Source organism: Clarias gariepinus, chromosome 24, assembly GCF_024256425.1.
Source record: "Clarias gariepinus isolate MV-2021 ecotype Netherlands chromosome 24, CGAR_prim_01v2, whole genome shotgun sequence".
NCBI classification, from domain to species: Eukaryota; Metazoa; Chordata; class Actinopteri; order Siluriformes; family Clariidae; genus Clarias; species Clarias gariepinus.
In genome coordinates, this window is record NC_071123.1 from 10,863,618 (window position 1) to 10,888,233 (window position 24,616).

Here is a 24,616-nt window from a genome sequence, read left to right on the forward strand (position 1 = left end):
TGTTGAAAAACTAAAGTACTCTCTCAGTGGATGGTGAGAGCTTGGGACATCAACTCATGTATAATCCATTGGTTTCTCTCAGTACAGGACTTCTCTTTCCAGGTAAAACATCAAGCAGGGTTACAAGCTACACTGCAAGGCTGATGGCCTCTTGCAGAGTCATGCCCTGTGGGTTATGGTGCACTGTGGTGAAGGCTGCATAAAGAAGACATTGCCCCTTGTTTAACTACCAGCATGGTGCTGAATGGGTGCTGTCCGTATTGTGAAAGATGCATGAATATAGGATGGGGTGGTTGAATAGTAATGTTCATCTATAATTCCGGCACCTATAAAAAGACACCAGCAACAGACAGAAAGGTAAGCTTTTCTGTCGAACTATTATTAATAGTCTTTATCTATGCAGACAGTGCTGATAGCCCTTGCACCTAAAGTATATACTGCTAGAATGAACACGGTAAGGACTCTTCTTAACAAGCTGATTTTGCCTCAGTTTGAAGTCTGTGATCACTGTCAGAGGCAAAAATATAATTGTGTTTCGTGTCACTTATGGACCTAATTGTCTTGTAATTGTAGTACAATAAAGTATGTTGGTTGGAAGAGAGAATATGATATGATAGAAAAATGCGTTGAAGGCCTAAACAGAAACGTAAATAGTAAAATAATCTTGCAAAATCTAATTAGAGACAAGTATTCAATTAAATAATCCTTAAATTAAGTTTTGCTATAAGTATAGTTGAGGAACAATGACTTTTTTTTTTATCCCTGTCACACACAGTAATAACTACAGTAAGGGATGTAAATAAAACCCAATGTACTTGATTGAAAAGATACATGATAATTGAAACAATCTATTGTGAGATGATCTTCTAGAGTGCACAGTATAATTAACAAAAACTGGAAAGCACTGCTCATTTGCTGCAGTCAATGACCTTGGGTGAGAAGAATATTTGTGATTGGGCAGTTGAGTACCCAAATCACATTTTTCTTCTTTGAGGTGAAGTAGCAAAACACGTATAATGATGTCGTTGCCTGTTAATGCTAAAAAAATATCTTACATAATGTTTTCCTGCTAATACTACCTAAGTTTGAGTGAGATCATTTTTGAGTTCAGCTATAAATGTACATTTGTGACTCTTTGATTTGAAAGCAATAGCTGTCATTTTACTATGGCATAAATACGCAGACACACAGACAAGAGCTCTCCCATACTGCCGAGTCTGTGTAAAAATCCACATAAAGCACTTTCCGTCCCTCTTTTTTTTTTGACCAGCACAACATGGCCCAAAAAGGAGCCTACTACTTTAAAAGTACAATGTTAAAAAAGGGAGTGAGAACAAGCAAGGAGAGGGGGAGGACAGAAAAAAGAAAAATCAGATTGCGACAGTCAATATTAAAACATGCAGTGAGAGAGAGAGAGAGAGAGAGAGAGAGAGAAAGAGAGACAGAGAGAGGGGAGAAACAGAGAGGAAACCAAGGTCCAGGCCTTTCCACAGAGACAACGAGAAAGAAAAAGACAATTCACGGCAGTTATCTTTCTCTGCCTCCTTTTCTCTCTGTCTCTCTCTCTCTCCCTCTCCCTCTTTCTCTTTCTCTCTCTCTCTCTCATCAGCCCCGCGTCAATTGATTTGTGTATGAACAGCTGGGCGCTTTTTCGCCCCCCTCTCTGCCTGTGTGTTCTGAATGATCAGCTGATGAAGAGACTGAGTGCACGCTGCAATGCTGGGTTGCTAATTCTCTCGCCTGCAGACAAGCGGCAGCCTGGAGACCACAGCCAGGTAAAAAAAATCCTTCCTTTCTCTCTTTCTCACCCTTTCTTGCTCGCTCTCCATCCTCAGAGCATGTCATCATGCCAGGTTTCAGCACTCGGTCATACAATGGAGAGAGAGGGAGAGAGAGAGGGGAAGAGTGTGTGGCATGTGTAGGTGTGAGCTGTGTCTGACAACTAGGGAATATTGGCCAGGCGAATTGGGTGTTGTGTAGATCCTGGCATTTTTTTTTTTTCCTAGAGGTTACAAGGACAGCACAGCGCATGTATGCATAAAGGCAGGAGGAGGAGACACACTGACACATGCACATATATAAACGCTTGTCCGGCCACATTGCTGTATATTTTTGTAAATAGTAAAAATTTGTGCTTATTTGGTGTGCTTATGCTCAGTTTCTGTTTCTCTGCAAATATCCAAGTTTATGTGTGTGTGTGTGTGTGTATGCGTATGCAAACACATATGCATGTCTGCATTCCATTATAATTCCTCTGATTATTAGGCCTCCAGACCCATGGTCCCCTAGGGAGAGTAAATGTTTTCCATGTGTGGTGTGTGTGTGTGTGTATGTGAGTGTGTGTGTCTGTGTGTGTGTGTTTCATATTTATATTTGGTGTGAGTGTGACTTAGACATCAATAGCTGGCACTGCCTGTGGAGCAGCTTATTCAGAATTCATATTTTCTTCATTCTCTTGCCTCTCTCTGCCAGCAGAACAGGGCTGCGGCATGCATATCACTGCACTTTAATTGCCTTTGTGTAGAACACAGTCTCGGCAGTGAACACGCACACACACACACACACACACACACACACACACACACACAAACACGCACACACACGCACACGCACACAGACAGACACACACACACACATACACACCCCTCCTTCTCCTGTAGCCATGAAGAAAAAAAAGAAAGAAAATACACGGAAACATGACAGCTTTTTATATTAACTATTAGCTAGCAGGCTGCAGTCAGTTTTGGCGAAGTATCACACTTCAAGATTTTTACCATTTTGGATAAGCAAGCAGTGCAGTATTGCTCTAACTGCCAGCATGTTAATCTATTTTTAAATACAGACAGCAGCATTATCAATTTACATTAAACAACCTTTCATAATACACTGTCTTTAAACGATTCGTCACAGTAACTCCTATTACATATGAAATTATATTCTGTATTTTCACTACAAAGTGAACATTTTTGAACTAGCAAGGAATTTGTTGTAGTTTTTTTTAATTATAAGGGCTTTGTTGTAACTAACTATTTTAAATTCATTTACAGGCGTATTGATAATTATATATATTTTTTGGTTGTTGTCACCTGGTTGAACAGAACATGCCTGCACTAATATGGGTGGAGTGCCACAACAGGTTGTGGGAGGTTTCAAATCTGCTGGCATCATGGTATTTTAAAATCCACTTTCATTCAAAATTTAACTGTCAATCATTGAATAAAAATGAATCATATACTGTATATGAATAGCAATATATATATATATATATATATATGCACTATTTGTCATTTTATTTCAATATAAATGACCTACTAACCTAACTACTACATTTTTCTGTCCTATTATGTAAAACAAAGCCTAATCATCCTGTTTAAATTTGCCCTTGAAATTTGAATGTTTCTTATTTTTGCCTGGTATTTGTATATTTAACCGCGCAGTCCAAGTCTTGTTAGTGGTACTACTTTTAAAAAATAGTTAACATATAAAATAATTTTTAATGGCCATTATTTTAACACTGTCATTTATGCCAGACATCCAGCTATTCCTACAACAAAAATATCAGGTACTGTACATCTATCCATAACACACAGCCTGGTCAAAAACAAAAAAGTCCCACACTCAATCACCTTTAGCTTGGATTACAGCACACAACGTGGAGACCAGTTCATGTGTGAAAATGATTCCTCACGCTCCCAGAATCATATCCTGGCATAGTCCTGGAATATGACTGTGCCATCGGGGTAGAAACAGTAAATTGATCGGTTGTTCAGTACATTAATACATACTGGCTTAATTTTTTGGCCACATAACGTTGCTGAGACTGGACCTGACCAACTGAAGCAACTCCCAATCATAACACTGCTACCAGAAGGTTATACAGCTTATACTATGCCTCGCACTTCCCTTCTTACCTTGATGCACCCATCGCTTTTGGAATAGGGTTAATCTGAACTCATCAGACCACATGACTTTTTTCCATTGCTCCAAAGGCCAGTGTTTATGCTCCATAGCAAATTGAAGCATTTTTTCTACTTAATGTCAATAACTAGTGGTTTTCTTATGGACACACAGCTGCTTAGGCCCAATCGTGTAATTACTCATTACATTGTGAAAGTAAGAGAATGGAAATACTCTTACTTTCATTATTAAGCATAGCTATGGTTTTTCACTGTTTCACTTTACCACGTATTTAAGCGATCTCCATTTATGATTTTTTTTTATCATCACATTTTTTCCACAAAGTTAAAAGTTCAGCACTATCTTTCTAGATTTTGATAATGTGTTAAAATGTTCTTAACACAGTTTCAATAATTTTAAATCTCCTGAGTTGTTTTTTTTACTGGCTGCAGCCCAATAATTTTTTTTTGCATCTTCCACTTTTGCTTTTTTTCTGTTTTTCCGATTTTTGAAGAATACGTTAGTTGCTCCGTCTAAAAACAGCAAGTGGAACTTATTCACACCCAATCTGTCTGGAATAACTACTAACAACAAATCCCTGACTAAGGTATGTTAATCACTTATCATGGCTAACATTGGGCTTGTTCAGTGTGTGAAGTGCAGAATGTTTAGTCATTTTTCCTCCGTCATTAATAATAACTATATTTTATCAATAGGTTTATTATAGCTTTATTTGTAATGGGTTAGCACGCACAGAAGATTGTAGTATTACTGCACTGCATCCAGACGTTAGAGAAGGTTAGTGAGCATGACACTAGCTTTACTTCTGTAGGGAAAGGCTGTAGCAGAGATAGCCAGCCCCAGACTCCGGCATTAGAGCCCTGACATCAGGGAGCGTGAGATGATTAGGCGACAGCCTGGCTTAGCCTAGCCAAGCTAAGGCTCAGGCTCACACGTCCTTTGGCTTCACATGTCCAACATGTTTTCTCTCCTCACTGAGAAACCTGGTTGTAGAAGATTCTATACTGAGGCATACAAATTTAGCTAAGCCTTTAGGGGCATGAGTGGTAGTAGTTAGGTGGAGCCAGGGCACCAGACATAGCAGCCTTAGAGTCAGGCCAGCAAAGGTTTTCCAAGACAGTAGTACATGCTGGAGCTAATGATATACACCTTTGTCAGTCAGAGATTAATAAACGCATCTTTGTAAAATCAATGTCTGATGAATTAGTATGTTCTTGCCCTATCCATCCCAGTGCAACATGGCGACATAGCTTACAGCAGGGTATGGTCAGTAAACCAGTCCACTTGGTCCTGCTTTATATAAAACGATGGGAGCTTTATAGATAACTGAAGTGCAGTATAGTTCATAGTCTCAGAACACTATGATACTAGTAAATCGGTGACTATCCAGAGCTTAGGCTAGGGAGCAGACACAGCCTAACCTAATCATTTGCTAGCTGTACAGACTCGTTACTCAGGCTACACCACATAGAGGCTGTGCAGTTCCCTGAGCTAAGCGTGTTTTTATAATAATGTACGTACATTGCGGCAATCCCGCATTAAACATACATTCACATCAATTCCTCCATAGTGCTTTATCGGTAATCTCTCAGAGTTATCAGATATGATTGGATCACTGTCCGACTGTACAGAACTCCAACAGGATGCTGAACGTTTAGGGTCAATATTCTGTTATACTTTAGATAACTTTAGATGCTATAAGATAGTATCTTGTAAATTAGCAATTATTAAATGCCTAATTAAAAAACCTAACCTTGACCCTGTCACCTGTCCAAATATAGACTGATATTAAACCTCCCCTATGTCTTCAAGATCCAAGAAAATGTTGCAGCCAAGAGCTATGTTCATATATACATAAAAATATAATTTATGAAATTTATCAGTCAGGATTCAGGCCTCATCATACTGTAGCACAGAGACCTGGCTTCTGATTAGGGCTGCGTCTCCTTGCTTGTATTACTTTAGTGCAGCTTTTGACAGCATTATAATAGTATTCTCCTTGTTAGATTAGAAAATGTTGTAGGAGTTAAAGAAATTGCTCTTTCCTGTCTTGGGTCTTATTTGAGTGATTGTTATCAGTTTGAAGATGTAAATGCTGACTTTTCTATGTGTACTTAAGTGAAGTTTGATGTTTCTGGGCAACATAATTAGTAAGGGTGGTATTAGTTTCCACTGTTATGCTGTTGACTCACAGTTTTATGGCTCAGCAAAGCTAGATGAGAAACACCAGCTTAGTAAAGTTGAGGAAAGGATGAAGGACATTATAAATTGAATGCTAATTATCTTCCTTCTGCCTTATTCTGCCGAGACAGAAGTACTTGTAAGCTTGCTGATCACACAGTAACTCTGGATCGCCTTTCTCTTTTATGTCCAGCAGTAAAAGACCTTGGTGTGATTATAGATTTCAGTCTTTCATTCGAAGCTCATGTAGATAATATTACTTGAATAACATGCTTTCATATTAGAAATATTACCAAGATAAGCAATATGCTGACACTACATGATGCAGAAATTCTACGTTATGCTTTTGTCACCTCTATGTCAGATTATTGTAATGCCTTTCTGTCCAGTTAGTTCAGAATGCAGCAGCCAGAGTCTTAATTAGAACTAGAAGAGTACATCACCCCAATATTAATCACACTGCACTGGTTCCCAGTTAAAATTTTGCACTGATTTTAACTCATAGTCTAATTCTACTACTAACCTATAAAGCACTAAAAGTTGTACAGGTATGTCACATGCCACAATACCAGAGTAAACTGTGAGTGTTTTATGATCCGCACTACAATCAAAGGATGCAGGCTGCTTTTCAGTACCTTGTATAATAAAAACTACAACAGGGGGCAGAACTTTTTCTTTTAAAGACATGAAGTTATGGAATAGCCTTCCAATAAATGTCATATCATTAATTTATTTAGGCCAACATTTTGTGTATAGTTTTGTATTAGATAAAGGTGCAGATTTAGGGGACTTGTGGACATAGAGTTTTATAGTAAACTGGTACAGTATACACTAAATATACATTCACCTTTTACATTATGTGACTGTGACTATATCTAACTGGTCTCTCTCTCTCTCTTTCTCTCTCTCTCTGTTGAGCTACATATGCTGCTTCTGAGCTGCCAGTGATTGAGACCCCCTCTGCCCCTACGGACCTATCTGACTCATCCCGATGCCCCACTTCTGGTTGGAGATCTAGTTGCATGCAGCCCCTTTGTGGTCTGCTTTGGATGCGTGTGGTGATTGAGGACAGTTCCACTTGACCATTGACTGACCTTGACTTGGCTGATACAGATACCTGTTCTCTGATGACTCAATAGACAGACATTTCCACAAACAGTTTTGTACCTAAGCTTCCTATAACTGTAGAGCAATCCCTGTTGTCTGATATCATCCAAATGAGAATTGGTTCCCTGTTATGTCAGATTCTCTAAAAGTTCCTTCCTGGTTTGTTATCTCAGGGAGCTTTTTTCTTGCCACCGTAGCCCTCTGCTTGCTCATCAGGGACAATCTGATAAATATGATTTCCTTACACTTTTCGAACTCATTTTCTTTTCTTTTTTTGATTCTGTAAAGCTGCTTTGCAACAATGACTATTGTTAAAAGTGCAATATAAATAAAACTGAATTGAATTGAATATATATATTTTTCAATTATGCAATTCCTCACCACTTACATCATCATGGTCATAATTAAATTAATAATATGCACATGCATTTGCTTCTTGAACACAATTAATATGACAAATGATTGCAGCAAAAGTAGGATTTTAGACATTTTAAATCATGTATGAATAAATACAAATATTTAAATTTAATTTATCTTATTATGATTATTGAACCTACAGCAAATCCTGATGTTTATTCTTTCTTCATGGATTGTATCTTCAGTCTCAGGCTGTACTAAAAGGTGCATCTGAGGACATGGAGGAAGAAAGTGGCTTAAAGAAACGAAAAAGTGACCACCAGGGTAACCAGGCTTCTGAAACTGGACAGGAGATTGTTGAGAAAGTAAAAAAACGTCGCGGTCGACCCCCAGCTGAGAAACTCCCACCAAATCCTCCCAAACTTACCAAGCAAATGAACACTCTTGTTGATATGGTCATCAACTACAAAGACACGTAAGTAGCAGTGAGGCTAACACATTTTCTTTAAGATTTACCCTTTTTGTTAGGCTAATGATTTATGGGCTTCAGACATACTGAGCTCTACTACCACGACCACCACTAATACTATTGTATTACTACTTATAATAATAATAATAATAATAATGTTTAATCTTTTTGTATCGTGGAGACTAAAGTTGCTGAAGACTAAAAAGGTGACACTTTAAAAATTACAGACAAAAAGGGATGCAATTTTGGTCCAAAATGTCTCCACACCACAGGGATAATGAATATTTTCCTGCCCCTTAAGTTTTGTGGATATACACTATTTCCCTTCTCCAACATAGGTAGGTAACTTCACTGTCAGTGTTTGTTTTTAGTGCAATTAAACCTACATAACCAACAAACCTACAGTGATCTGTGAGCATTCAGTTTTAGTTGTTGAAAGCAGTGACAAGTTGACATTTATCATAGAAATCAAAATATTCTTTATATACTGTTTTAATATGGCACCTCCAGGGTCCGGGTTCGATTCCCACCTTGGTGTCTGAGTGCGTGCAAGTTTGTATGTTTTTCTCATGCTTGGTAGGTTTTCTCCCACAGTCCAAAGATATACAGATTAGACTATTTGGCAGTCCCAAATTGCTCTTACTGTATGAGCGCATATTGGAATATTGACCAGAGTACCTACATCGGGAAAATAAATACATTTGTCACCATTGGCTTCCACCATCTCTAGACGGACTACAGAGGTTCCTAAATAGAGGGATGAATAGTGTAAAAGAGTGCCGATGAAGAAAATCTGTTCTTTGGTCTGTATTCAGTATTGGCAACTAACATTTTAAGTTACTTACCCAGGTTTCTTATTTATTCAAAATCAGCTTATGCGTCTGCTTAAATTGATGGTTTGGGTTTTCCATTAGGATTATGCAAATTGCCTGCATGTACTTCACATCACTGAATTAGCCTCTAGACCGCTGCCTGTACACAAGCCCTTGCTTTTAGGCCTGAAAATTATGGAGAAATAAAAGATATAGGATTTTTCCTTGCTACCAAATCTAATATGATTTAACATAAAAAGGAAGTTATAAGAGGAAAAGAAAAAAATAGCATAAATATTAATGAGATGGCGAACATTGAAATAAACATTCAACAGGAGTTAGTCATCATCTCGTTGCTATCATCCTAACCAAAACAATTGGTTTAACAATCTTGATTTCATCGTCATTATTTAACAGCTTGCAATCTAATATAGAACACCCTTTTATTTTTATTTCTATTTTTGATTTCATGGCTTGAGATCTACTTCTGCATACAACTTGGACAGTGTAGACCTGTTAGGTCATGAGTTGCTGAATTGAGGTTTTGTTGACAATTAGTGTACACAGTTAAATTATTCAAGCCTTATTGGTTTTCAATGGATTTTTTTTCTTGTTGAGTGTCAATATGAATGTTGTCAAGCCACATTACAGGACTCATTTAAGGACTCATGTTAAGATAATGTAAATGATATTTAAATCTGTGCACTTATATCCAAGTTATGATGCATATGACACAGCCACTGAAACATTGCCATGTCATCTACAGTATAGCTATACAATATATACCTAACACAGAAAAGCTGTATATACTATTCTGAACCAGTCTTATGCCTTATATTTGTGCATGTCCCAAGTGCAAGAAATCCCTAAAGTAATGTCTTACTATGTATTTTTTTTTCAATGCATACAATAGTAGTGCAGTATATTTACTATGTATTTTTGTAACAAATTGATACATTTTATTTTACAGCCTTCAGGAACATCATGTGACAATTTCAGTTAATTTATGCGTATCATTGTTATATCTTTTCTTGTGTCATATTTATATATTATGGTAGCATCTCACAGTTAATTCATTATTGTCATGCAGGTTGGGTCGCCAGATCAGTAAAGGTTTTGTTCAGCTGCCATCTAGGAAAGAGGTGCCAGAATACTATGAGCTTATTCGCAAGCCTGTGGACTTTCGGAGGATCAGGGTAAATAGAATCCTGTCATATTCTGTATAATCCTATACAGTCCGTGAGCCATTAAAATAGCTTAAACTTACATCGGCATCGATTCTACAAGTCTCTTAAATTGCATGACTGCTGTAGAACTGTACTGTAAGCCTAACTTAAGACAAAGTATACATACAGTAGGTAAAAAAATATGTCAGGTCACTGTCATTAACTAACCTGTAAAATAATTGTCACTGTAAACAATGCATGATGGTGGGTTTTTAAAAGATCTACAGATTAGCAATTTGTACACTGTAAACCTTTATTGTAAATTTACTGACTATGTTATATTTCATAAAACCTTTCCATGTATACAAAATCGCTGCAAAATACATAGCAGTTTCTGTTATTGGCCTGCTTTATCTGTACTATTGTATTGGAGGTCAGGGGTAGCTCAGTGGTTAAGGCATTGGATTATGGTTCTAAGGGTCCAGGTTCAAATCACCAAGTTGTCCCTGTTAGGCCCTAGAGCAAGCCCCATAACCCTCAACTGCAGAGCCGTGCTTTTTGTCAACAAAATTTTTGCATTAATTTAAGTTTATAGGACTAGCAAAAACATTTTAACTTCTTTTTCGATGTTACATGTTTTACTCTTCAGAGTTTAATGTGTTAATGGAAACAGATTTGTTGTAGACAAATTCGATTTTGTTAGTGCATTTTCATCAAACTAAGCCTACAAATATTTCCAAGTTTAATCAAACAATTTATTGATTTTAATAAGATAAGCTAGTATTGTGTTAATCTAAATGTATTTTTTAAACTTTAAGCCAGCATTGGTTTGGGATACTGTACAAGTGGGGGATGACAGAAAAATACTTTTTAACTAAACATTTCAATGTTTGCACCTTCGATGAAGATAAATAGACGTTGGCATGTTAGAAGACAGATATTGATAAGGTAAGGCCACACTTTTTTAGATCTTTCATTTAGTTTTGTGTGATTGTTTCACTTTGTTATTAACTTACCACACAGTAATCTTTACACAGTAACAGTAACTAAGGATAGGAATCTCCAGTGACCACCCAATACGATATTATCATGAAACTTAAGTGCTGATTCGATTAATATTTTGTACTATCTTCTGTAAATATAAAAATTTTATCAAATATGTTTTTTTTTTTTTTCAAAGTTAGTTCCAATTATAATACATTGTACCTTTAAAAAAGTTTCCATAGCTTGAAAGTTTTATACCTTGGCACAACTGAATTGAACATGATTAATTAAATGTGGCCCATTCCTGATATTAGTTTACTCACTTAAAAACCTAGTGTAGCATTAAACCATACAAAATTACAAAGTCAAAACAATACAAAATTACATTAAATACAAGAGGTTAACATTTAACTTAAAAAGTTAATTAAACTTAGCAGCACATATCTTTGGCTACACGGGTTGGACCAGTGCTACATCTTCTGTACATAGGAGCCTGAAAAAAATGTATACTGTAGATACTTGACATGAAAATTAGATACACAAAAAAAATCAAAGTCATATGATAGCATCAACAATGGTGTGAGAATCGCAATTCATAACTGAAACCTTTTTCCCCATCTCTATTATTAACACTTTTTTCCCCGTCATTTTAGGCTGAATAATCTGATATTAGTCAGGTTGAAGACAAATAATTAAATGACTGATTGTTTATTTTGTTAGGTTATATACTTAACATAAATAAGCATTATTTTTACATGAATTTTGGACACATGATGTAGGATTAGCCTACTGGTCACCTGTTATATGCTTGTGTTCACAAAAATGCTATGTTGTTATTCTGTGATTGTGCTTTTAAATTGGTTTAACTATTTTGCCAGCACATGTCATTTTTTAAATGGAAACATAATCAAAAAGTACAGTATAAAAGCAGTAATGCTCTAGATATTGCTGGTAAAGCTTCTGGCAGTTGAATATAATCTTAATTATAGTAAATTTACAGTAAAAAGTCTTGCAGTGTACCGTCACCTTTCTTTTCACAGCTTACTCATAAGTATTGCACAAATAATTTATAAAGCATTTGCCAGGCTTGTGTCAAAATTTATGGGGTCATATTAAAGGTGTTATTGATATGTATTAAAAAATATATAGTATGTAATACACTACCACTACGTTCATAACTTCATATTGTTCACTTCTTCTTGACTTCACGTGTCCTTGAAAAAAATTTTGTTGGAATAAAACTGAATATCATGAACCATTACAACTTATTTTGGCGCACATTTTACTTGGAAGATTTTGCAACAAATGTTTGCCTGCCAAAACCCCACGGCAGTGGATGTCAGCTGCAACACGTTGGCAGAAGCTTGCACTTATGTTAATTAGCAGTACTGAAAGGTCAAAACACAATACGGACAGATCAGAGGCTATTTGGAATGACTTAGAAGCAGTTAATAGGGCAAATAGTAGTTAATAGACAAAGTGTTGTTTAAGATGATGTAACGCTATCAGATGTTTTTTCTTGCTGAAAGTGCTACCGTGACTGGTTTTAATTGTGGGTTTTGGCAGGCAGCAGCTCTCCCCTCTTTCCAGTACTGCATACTACCGCTGAATCTTTTTACTATAATACAAAAAACAAAAACAAATCAGAAGTATCTGTTACATGTGTCACAAGAAAGTAATAATCTTCTAACTAGCATTTCTTTGTATAGGAACGAGTACGTAACCACAAGTACAGGTGCATTGCTGACTTGGAGAAAGATATAATACAGATGTGCCACAATGCTCAGACTTACAACCTGGAGGGATCTCAGGTGTGCCTAATTTTAGTCAAATCAGCTATGAATTAAACCGAATAATGAATATATATATATATATATATATATATATATATATATATATATATATCAAATCTAAAAAGTAAAAATAAAACAGGCCATATTTGGTCTATCTGTTTTGTATATCTTAGGCTAGTTTAAACTGCAGTTTCTATATAATGCCCAAACAAATTTGAAGAACTATTTGTTACAAGTCTTTTTTTTTCTTTCAAATAACTCAAAATCTACTTTATAACCACCGTTATAAACACTATACGCAGTATTAAAGCAATACAAACTCTAAGTTCTTATTGTGTCAAACTAGAATGACTGTAATACTAAATATGTGTACTATTGTTTTAGATCTTTGAAGATTCCATTGTTCTCAAGTCGGTCTTTGAAAGCGCAAGACAACGGATAATAGAAATCAATGAAGAGGACACTGATGCTGTTGGAGGAAGTGAGGCAGTGCGTGCCAAGCATTTAAACCTAGAGAGTAAGATTAAATTTACTTTAATGAATTTAATTTGGGTGACATACAATACATACAGGACCGGCACAAAAGTTTGGATCCATAAATAACAATTTATTTAAAATGATGCCAGCAAATACTCAAATTGATTTGTGACTTTGTGGCATGGTGTATGCACTAAATAAAAGAATGCTAAACATTTATTAGACCTGATGCTGTTGCAATGCTGTCTTTTTTTATTGCAATGACTGTTCTGGGCTGATACTGATTATAATGACGTCAGACGACCCCAATGAAAAAGTCAAGCATTGTTAGGTCAGGTTATATTTAATCTTTTATTGTTAGTTTTAAAGCCATATTACTGTAGGTTTGAAATAAAAAGGAAAGAAAAAAAAATGCCCATGGATCCAGACTTTTGGGCCACCAAAATATTTAGGGTTTGAGTGCAAAATAGGATCCATTTTGGCAGCTTTAAGAAAAACTGGTAGAGAATATTTTATGCACTATACAGTAATGATCAAATGTTAGTACTCCTCTTATATTTCTATCTGTTTTTGTGTAAAAACAGTAAAAATCATCTGATCATAGCGTGTCTAAGGCAAACACACCCTCAGATGAACAATAACTTTAATAACCTCAGACAAAAAACTTTTTTTTCAGTGCAATTGTTGAAAAAAAATAATTAAAAAAAAAGCCAAAAAGAAAAAAAACATGTGGGCAATACTAAATTCAGCCATTATTTAGTAGCTTGTACATTCATCATTTATTCAATTTAATTCAATTCCATTTTATTTTATTTGTATAGATCTTATATATATATATATATATATATATATATGTATATATATATATATATTCTATATAGCGCAAAGCACCTTTACAGAATAAAAAAAATGGAAATTAGTATGAACCGTGTGAGAAAATATGCATGAATCAAAATGACCAGATTGTCCAGGTACTTTTTCTGCATGCTCATCTTTTATGCCTAAACTAGACAGTGTTAGTTGACAAAAAAGCTCTATCTCAGTCTTATCTCAGCACAGCACATGGTCCCAGTTGAAGGCCCAGCAAATTCTGGACGTTTATGTTTTTGATTGTAGGTGAGAAAAGGCTTTTTCCTTGCATGCCTCCCAAACAGCTCATTGGCATGTAGATAGCGTCTGATGGTTGTTATTAGGGCTAGGCAATTAATCGAAAAGTAATCGAAATCGACATTCAGAACCTATAATCGATCAAATTTTCCCAGGTCAATTATTTCAATAACTTTCCCTTTGAAAAAACTACCGTGTGTGGAGTCACGTGACCCCGCTCCGTTACATTATTCCGCCGACATGTCGAGCATGAAGAGCTTAAACACTGAGACAACTGAGCAAGGGCGTAGATTTGCTCTGGACATTGGTGGGGACCTATGACTTTGGGGTAGACTATTCTTTATTAAGCCATAGTGCAAATGAAACATCTCAAACATCAGTATATATAAAAGTAGATCACATCTAAACATGAACTAGTGTTAGGTACCACATAACAGCTCAATGCCTATTGCTCCTATATGAAGGAGCCAAAAAGACCCTTCTCTCCATCGCTGTCTGATATAAAGCACAGTTGTTTAGGTTGTGTCACCTGACAAAACAGGATAAACACATGCTTTTTAAACAGCAATCATTTTATTCAATCAGAGTCTTAGTTTCTTAAGTCTCAACTTTTCTGAGTTTCTTTTTTCTTAGTGTGCAAATTCAGAATCAAATCATTAATGGTTGCCAAGTCAGTGAATGCATTTTAAAAATTATATGTGCGAAGTGGATTGTTTATTGGTGAACCGTCAACAAAATTCTAGCCATGGCAATAGTAGTATGTAGCATATTAATTTCTTCCACAAGACTGATTTCTGACATATAGTCATAATAGTCATTCTGACTGAATAGTCGCCATTAGATTAGGAGAACTGACAGGGATTATATTTATACTTTTACATTTAGCTGTTTGATCTTCTGTTAGTGTTAAATCCGTATTCACAGACTATAGCCTGCCCAGCTATAATGAATGTGCGTCAAAGCGGTAAAAAAAAAAAAAAAGCCACTAGCATTAACGTTAACTGTTGTCGTTACTTTGATGGATTCACTAGCGAACTTGAAGTGACTTACACTTTTCTTCGAAAAAAAGCTCCTTATGTCCAGTTTCTTTTATTTGCTGCCGCCATCCACACATGTGTGTCACCCAACACACCTTCTTGCACGGAAAAAAAGTGCACTTCATTTGGCGCTGCTTGTATCTGAACGCAGCCATAGGCTCTCACATGATAGCAGGGAAAGGCACAGCCAATCAAAATGTTCATATGTGTTTTGGGAGCGGGAGGACTTACGGAGAGAACGTGATTTATCCCTTTCTGCGTGTCTAGGTTAAGGTTGACAGCACGATTTTTTTTAAGTGGATTAAATTATTGGTGGGGACATTTCAATGGTCGGAGGATATTGGTGGGGACACATCCCCTCCGTCCACCCTAAATCTACGCCCCTGCAACTGAGCAACAAGAGCAAAAATCTCTCACTTGTAATATGTGAGCATATTTACAAAACTTGTCAGTGAACTATGAGGGCAAATAAATAAATAAATAAAATAATCGTTCATTAATCGTAATCGAATTAAAATGTTCAATTAATCGAGATTTTGATTTTAGGCCAAATCGACCAGCCCTAGTTGTTATGGAGACTTTGTGAGCCCAGGATGCCTCTCTTTGATGCAGTTGGCTAACAGTTAGCTTTGGAAATGTTTTTATTTCTCTTACCTTGTACAGCCTTGTTTGTTACTGTTCCAGTTGTTTTAAACTTCTTAATGATTCCTCTGACTGTAGATATTGGGTGAGTTTAGGTGAATAGCTATTTCCTTGTTGCCATTGACTGACTTATAAAGGTCGACACATATATGCCTTACTTGAATGGGGTGTTCTCTTGACTTAAAACCATGTTGAACAGTGGATAATAGAAATAGCCTTCTGTGTCATATCATATCTACACCACAGGGTAACATCAAGTAATTAATTATTAATTAAAAGTTTCTTGGATTGCTCCCTTAAGGTCCTGCCATAGCATTTCAATTGGGATCAATTCTGGATATATATATATATATATATATATATATATATATATATATATAGGTAGATAGATAGATAGATTTTATTTTTTTTTGTTCAGCACGGTGAAAAAATGTTGTGTTGTTCGACATGTTATATGCACTAAGACCCACTATGATCATAAGATTTAAATTTTGTTTTTATACAAAAACACCTAGCATTAAAAGTGGGGATACTAACTTTTGAACATGACTGTATGTGACTGTAGTGTTCAAAAGGATGATCGTTGTGATTTTGCTAAATGCTATCTTCAACAGTTTGTTTACAATTAAAAACTCATTCTGCAGTTGTTTTTGTACCAATGTAAATATAAAACTTCATATCAACAATATTGGTTAAATTTTAATAAAAATGTAGAAAACTCAATATTTTGTTTTAGTTATGAGTCATACTGACAGCAGATTGGAACATGGAAAAGTGTGAAAGTTTGGTTCTCACAAAACCTTTCTAATTACAGGTTGAGTTTTACTTTGACAGATGATGACAGGACCTTATTGTAGTGTCAGTCAACAGACTGTAAATGTCCTTTTTGTTGGTTTCAACATTCTGAAAAACACATTAAGTTCATTCACAGCAGCTGTTATTTTGCAAAGCTAGTAGTTTCACTGATAAAATAACTGAAAGTAGCGAGGCATTTGTTTTTTTGTGAATGCATGTAGTGCATTTATTCATTACTCTGTTTACACTAAAAATGTGGAATCAAAGAACAAATTTTTTAATTAATCTTTTTTATATACACAACCACATGTGCCTAAGAAAATAATTTGCCAGAATGAATGAAAGTTAGAAAATGGCTTTATCCTGCTTTGCAGTCAGACCATTCATTACATATGTTATTTATTTCCTACAGACAAGTCTGTATTAGTGTTTAAATAGAATTTGCCCGTTCCTGATTTTTTTTCTTTTGCATAATTGTCACACTTAAATAATTTAGATCATCAAACTAATTTTAATATTACACAACGATAACTCGAGTAAACACAAAATGCAGTGTGAGCATTTAATTTATCATGGAAAAAAAGCTATGAAAAAATAGTTGCCCCTTAACCTAGTAACTGCTTGTGCCACCCTTGGCGGCATCAACCGAAATCAAGTGTTTGTGATAACTGGCAACAAGTCTTTCACATCGCTGTGGCATAATTTTGGCCTGATCTTCTTTTCAATTAAGCCACATTGAAGGATTTTCAAGCATGAACAGACTGTTTAAGATCCGGACATTGACTAGGTAATTCCAAAACTGTAATTCAGATTTTTATTTTAGCCATTCAGAGGTGGACTTGCTGGTGTGTTTAGGATCATTGTCCTGCTGCAAAAACAAAGTATTCTGGGTTCTTTTAAGAGCACCTGGGTGAGGCATCGTAGTGCTCTTGGAGTAATTTTGGTAGCCCGACCATTCCTGGAAAAGTTCATTACTGTTCCAAGTTTTCTCAATTTGTGGATAATGGTGCTCACCCTAGTTTTCTGGAGTCCCAAAGCCCTCGTAACCATTTCTAGACTGATACATGTCAATTATTTTGACTACATCTGTTCTTGAATTTCTTTAGATTGTGGCATGATGTGTTGCTTTTTTTTTTTTTAGACCTTTTAGCATGCTTCACTTTGTCAGACAGGCTCTATTTAAGTGATTTCATAATTTAACAGGTCTGGCAGTAATCAGGGCTGTGTGTGGCAAGTGAAATGTAACTTAGATTTTCAAAAAAATATGGCTAATCAAAGTTCATTCATGATTTAGCAAGGGGGTAGTTATTTTTTTAACATAGGGCCAGGTAGGTTTAGACTACTTTTTTTCCTTTAAGGAATTAAAATCATATTATAAAAACTGCTTTTTGTATTTACTCTGGTGATCTTTGTGTAATATTAAAATTTGTTTGATGATCTGAATCATTTAAGTGTGATAAATATGCAAAAAAAATTCACAGCAGTGTATATTCAATGTTTTTTTTGAACATACAGTATATCTTAATGGGTGGAGAAGTCCTTTAACATACCCACTCAGAGGCCATCGACAGCTATTGCCTGTTATAATATAGTTATACATTATGATATAGTACTGTATTAGTAGCACAAGTCTGACTTTATATAATGAACTAAAAATCACATAAAGTGGATAGTTTTCAGCTGCTGTTTCTATATAAAATAACTATTATGCTCTAATCTTCTGTCCGGACAAAACCAGGGAGACTTGAGTGTATAAGGCCCAGGCTGCAGTATTTCTTAAGTACAGAAGACCAGTCCATCTGTGAAACTTTGGTCAGTGCTTAATCGAAACCTTAATGCAATGACGTAGTGAAGGTGGTCATTGCAAATATTGCAGTTATTTAAAATCTTGAATTTTATTTCATTATTTTTTTATATCTATAAATATAATAGATTTATATTTGTAATTACAATAAAAACATAGACTGATTCAGGTCAGGGTCCAATATGGATTATGATTAACCAGTAAGGCATGTAGGGTACACCTATAAAATCATGAGACTGTTTGACTCTTATTCCCTCTTGTGTGTAGTAGTTTATGTGGAAAGATAAGAATATTGTAATTTCACTTGATTGTTGACTTGATTGTTGACTGTCAGTTTTGTCTATCCCTTGATACAGTGGATACTAAGAAACTGTTGAATAAAAAAAGAGACTGAACTGAAGAGAATGCAACAATGGGCCCTTAAACAAAACTACTTACTAAGCCTGTTTGCATGGATCTGTTCACCGGATTTGATCAGGTGTACCTTTTTGGCGAGACCTGTCAAAGGGTTAATGTCTGAAAAATTTAGACTAGAACCCTGATTCTGGAAATGTCCTGCTTCCTCACAGCAACAGTAGACCTGTTTTGGCCTGTCCCCAGTCCCGCTGATATTCCCCGTGTGGAGAAAAAGGGAGTAGGGGAGGATACCTATGGCCCACTTGCCACATGCCATTCCTAGTAGCTGGTGCACCCTTGATAAGCTCCCCAAGGGTGTTTTGGATTGTCCATAGGGAATATTTGTGAGTTCCATAGTCACAGATGGAGGAGCTGCAGCAAATGCAGACACATCTGGAGCACTCATTGCTCCTTGGCCATCTCCTCAACAATGGCTTCAAAGCACTCCTATTGCTTATACAGTAGTTGTTGATGTTTCTTCTGTTATATGACGAAAAGTGATTTAGCTATCTCATGGCAGTTTTTACATCTTTGTCTGGCATCATCTTTGTCAGAACACAGTATTTCATTTTGACTCCATCAGCTCAGGTATGCTCTGGATCACAGTTTCTAATGAAAGAAAAATTCACAAATGAATAAGCTGCTGATAATTACCCACAGGTGAAAAAAAGACTATTATGCCATGTCTTGTGGTTCAACCCAACATCCCTCCATGATCACTTAAATGGTAGCTCGGCAAACAGTGTGAACACCCCGCCATAAGAATTTTTGCCCCATGAACTAAAATTTAGCAAGACATTTGCCTTGGCATAGGAAGCATTTTCATCATATGAATGAACAAACTGTACCAAACTGAATGCTGGCTAAGTTGCATGTAGGTCTGGGAGCCATTTAAACCTTGTTTGAAAAGTCAAGCAAAGCAAGTTTACATATATATATTTTTTTTGTGTGTTTTTTTTTAGTAAAGGCATAGCACCATGGGTAACGAGAAAGTTAGCAAGGATGGTAGCAAAAAAAAAAAAAGAGCCACTTTGAGGTGGTGCTAAGAGAATTCGTAAATTAAGTGAAGTTTAATGTCTATTTATTTCTTTTACTTCATTTATATGTTTTTTCAGAATGTTTGATTGATTTTTGATATGCAAAAATCTGATTATAGTGTTGGAAATTGGTAATAAATTGGGGTAGCTGGAACGGATCTGCAATTACATTTTTTTCCAAATTTTCACCTTAAGAATTATCGTACCATATGCCGAGGTATCATTGTAACTGTAACTTGTATCTTGTTTCAGTCTGATCACCTGTTAGGTGTCGGCCATGAAGTTTAGATACTCTAATAAATTAACTTACTCACTTTTTGAAAGAATACATCAAAACAATTTTCTCCTATTTTCTTTCAGTAAAGTCAGAAGCAACAAAAACAAAATTTGACAAGAGTAGGGAGAGAAGCACCACTGTTCCTGCTAATTCCAGTGCTAAAGTAAAGGGGATTTACAGTGATGAGGACAGCACTGAAGACCAGGAGGACAACACAGGCTTGGAGGATGGCTGAATTACATCTTCTGGATATGAGCGCCATGGCTCTGTCATCTTGCTGATATTGGAAAATGATAAGCTCATCAGATCACATACATTTATGTGAGTTGATTCAGTGTCCTCATTGTTCCCAAATTTGTTCATGATCATGAGCACATTAATATACTGAGATACTGCTAAAGACATTATGTTTGAATTAAGCAATATCACACAATATGGAGTGCTGTTGTGCTTGAGTATTGGCAGTGCTAGTGCTGTGCTGATCTTCAGCACAACAGCATGATCTCAAGTGTGATATTGCTTTTACAAACCAGTTGCACAAATACCACTTATTATTAACATATTGTAATTAGTTTGTTCATTTTATTTTTTCTTAGTTATTTCGCTCCGCCAAAACATATTCTTCCACAAGTGGCGAAGATGGTGACCGACAGTTTAGCAGGGGAGAAAGTAGTTTTCATTTTATCTGGTACTATATAGCCAAGAAGTGAGGAGTAATATTTGTGAAGGTGGTGGACAGTTCTGGGAAACAAGATTGACTTTATATTTGCACTTCATCTCTGCTTTAGATCAGCAGATAATTTTGGGTTCCAGGGTTGAATCCCAAACAGCATTAAATACAAAGCTAGTGCGCTAGTCTACACATGAAGTAATGCCCTTGATCACGGGTTAGAAAGGGGATTCGGGATAAAGCCTTTTGTAAGAATCGGGTTAGCTTTGTAGCTTGTGTTAGCCATGAACAGAACAATGGACGGTTAAGGGACAATTCAGAACTACTTAAAAGCATTTACGAAGGAGACAAAGTGTTGCTTATAATGACATAATCTTACCAGATGATTTTCTTGCTGAAAGCATTCCTGTGATTGGTTTTTAAATGTGGCTTTTAGCAGGCAGCTGCTTTCCTTTCTTTCCAGTACTGAGGACTGAATGCTGGCAACCGACAGTTGGTGTAAGGCCAGTCTAGGGCAAATATATAACTCAGATAATAGATCTACGTCAATTAGCTGTTGGAACATTTAATAATTCATATCTGAGTTAAGGGACAAAGACATGGTTGTATAGCTCCTTTATTTAATGTCATAGCAACTGAGTTCTGAACTAAGTGCAATTTTAGTATGTCAGAGTCATATAATGGTAATGATTTGCTATAATTTGCTTAACCCTTTTATTATCTTTGTCAATTTGACCCCATTCAATGTTTAAAGTTTTAAATTAAATTACTGATTTTTTTTGCTTCATATTCAGTTACTATTATACAAAAACTTGGGTAACAATTTTAATTATAATTTTCTGAAGGTTTAGAAATTGCTAGGGTCAAATTAACTTAAGAATAAAAGATGTTAGTAAAGTTGAAGGTAACAGGATGGTTAAATAAAACATATTTTAAAGAAACACATTTTAAAGAAGTTCTGAAAGTGTATCTCCTCAAGCATTTTTTGGTACAATTATTACACCCAAATAGTGTGTGATTCTTACTGTATTTCTGTTGAATGTGTTTCATGTAGGCGGTATTGTGGCTTATTGGTTAGCATAGTCGCCTTGCACCTCCAGGGTTGAGAGTTCTGATTCCGTCCCGGGTCTGCGTTCATGGAGTTGCATTTTCTTCCTGTGCTTAGTGGGTTTCCTCCAGGTACTCTGGATTCCTCACATAGTCCAAAGACATGCAGATTAGGCTATATTGGTGATTCCCAAATTCCCCATGTATGTGTTTTCCCCGCGATGGATTGGCACCCTGACCAGGGTGTACCCAGCCTCGTGCTCTAAGTCGCCTAAAAAGCATTTAACCTTACATCAAAGTACATATCTTTATGAAAGTTAATTACTATTGTACTTTATAAAGTCTTTATACATTTTTATGCACCTTTATTGTAGTTGGTACGAAGGGATTATGCATGTGTCATGTAACCCTATAAAACCTGCCAATGGTATGAAATAGTTTATAAGTCAGGAAGTACCTTTTTCCACTTAAAATGTAACCTCTTCCATTTTTTATACATGGTTGTGATGAAAAAAATGGTCATCTCTGCTTTAATTTGTGAACATATTTGGGAACAACAGTGCAAACCGAACTCATATTTAATTAATCAATGTCTTAACTACATAATTAATGAGCCCTGTGGTGTTTTGGGAGCATGATGCATTTTGCTGGAAGGACATTACCCTTAAGAGACGGTTTTAATGATAACACTGTCAAGACGTGTGTGTAGTTTTGCGGGATGGGAGAGAAAATGTCTTTATAGGTAGATTTTGAAATAAAGTTTTTAAGGTTTTTATGATATGAAAGTGCAAAGAGGTTTGATTTGAATCATCGTAATTGATAATAAACATTTTTATAAATAGTGCTGTGTCTGTGCATTAGAATGGTTCTTGTGGCAATGTATCTTGCTGTCATGAATTTGTTCCTTTTTTATTCGTAAGACGTGAATGGGACTTTTATTTTGAAATTAACTTTTAACAAATGCTCCAATGCCAGGATTTAAAGGAGCATACCTGCATAAAGTATTTTACATTTACATTATTTGACAGCACAGAAGAAAAACAAAAACATTATCTCAAAGAGTTATGTGTAGGCCCAAGCCCCTGTTGTATGCAGTTCCAGCAATATTAACTGCTTTCTGATCAGTTGCTTAGGGTGATGTACTATACAGAAAGACCACATAGTTTTCCATAATATAATATTTAGCACTGCATTGTATTTTATAATTTCTCTTTTCATTTTTGTTTGTGAGATTTGAGTTTTGACAATTTTTACTTTAAACTGCCTCATTTTTTGAAATACATGCCTCACACATCATGCTCACTAAGGTGTCGAAATTATGAAGATGCAAATATGGAGATAAAACTTGTATAGCAACGGTATAGCAACGCCCTATTGATGTCCCTACAACTACCAGATGCTTTCCAGTTTGAATTAAAACTCTTTCTGTTACTCATTTTACTATTACTATTCCAGGCAGTTATTACAAATCGACATATTTATAATATTATTATTTATTTCAGGAATGTATGGAAAATAAAATGTAATATTACCACAAAGGTGGACAAAGGTTTTTTTTTTAGAGCTCTCACAAAAAATCTCAGGGGAGGCTTTAAAGGGAGTTTGTGTCCTTTTCAGGATGTTTAGCTCCCTGTAATTTGAACCATGAATTTATTGATTGTGCAGCATGGTGGCACAGCATGTAGAGTTACTACTTCACAGAATCAGGGGTTTAGGATTCAGTGATTGTGCTCTGGTTCCTGCCTGTGTTGATTTTCACAGTTTGACTGTTTCTCATTGTCCATATGCTTTTTTACTCTGTATCTATGTTTTTCCCATTATCTAAAAATATAGTTTTTTTCCCGTTATCCCAAAAACATGCCAGTTGTTAGATCTGCCACTTTAACTCACAATTAGTTGTGTTTGTGTACAAAATATTTATACCATGGCCGAATGTCCCCTTATTGTTATGCCATTTTTATTATCAGTTAAATTTTTAATCAATATTCATCATTGATTCCTCATTCATGTATCACGAAAAGAAAACAAAAAAAGAGGCCTACTCCTTGTCCAAGCTTAACAGGTTAACCTATTGTATGAAGTGACTGCTAGGACACCCCGATTCTTAAGTTGGTGTTAAGATACAGTAAGCCACTAGTACATAGGGTGAGATGTGCTTTAGAAATAAGAAACACGAAAGTAATGTAGATATTTCTGTTGTGGCTATTTGCAAAACTGCAAACATTTTCCTTCCTCCCCAAAATGAATAGACCAGGTGAGATACTCTGTCTGGGGTGACAAAATGAAATGTAAGTAAACTTCCATCAGCTGCTCCGGTCAAGGAATCGCCACAGCTGACCAACTGATGTGCACACAACTTGGCACAGGTTTTATGTTGGATGTCCTTCCTGACGCAACTGTAGGCAGTGGCTGGTTTGTATGGGATATGGCATCCACCAACTGTATGGCTCAAATCCGGATCTTCAAATCGCCAAACCAACAACCTAAAGGCTTAGCTGCCTGAGCTACCATGCTTCTACAACATGAAATGTAAGAATACA

General features: G+C 35.9%; 1 protein-coding gene across 1 annotated transcript; it reads left to right on the top strand.

Moving 5' to 3' along the window:
- The first annotated feature begins 1,427 nt into the window (after positions 1–1,427).
- Positions 1,428–22,919, top strand: LOC128512290 (probable global transcription activator SNF2L2). Its single transcript, XM_053485489.1, has 6 exons — positions 1,428–1,775; positions 7,809–8,038; positions 9,935–10,040; positions 12,704–12,805; positions 13,172–13,304; positions 20,443–22,919. The coding sequence occupies exons 1-6, from the start codon at positions 1,632–1,634 to the stop codon at positions 20,592–20,594; spliced, it is 867 nt and encodes a 288-aa protein (XP_053341464.1). The 5' UTR covers positions 1,428–1,631; the 3' UTR covers positions 20,595–22,919.
- Positions 22,920–24,616: the final 1,697 nt, after the last annotated feature.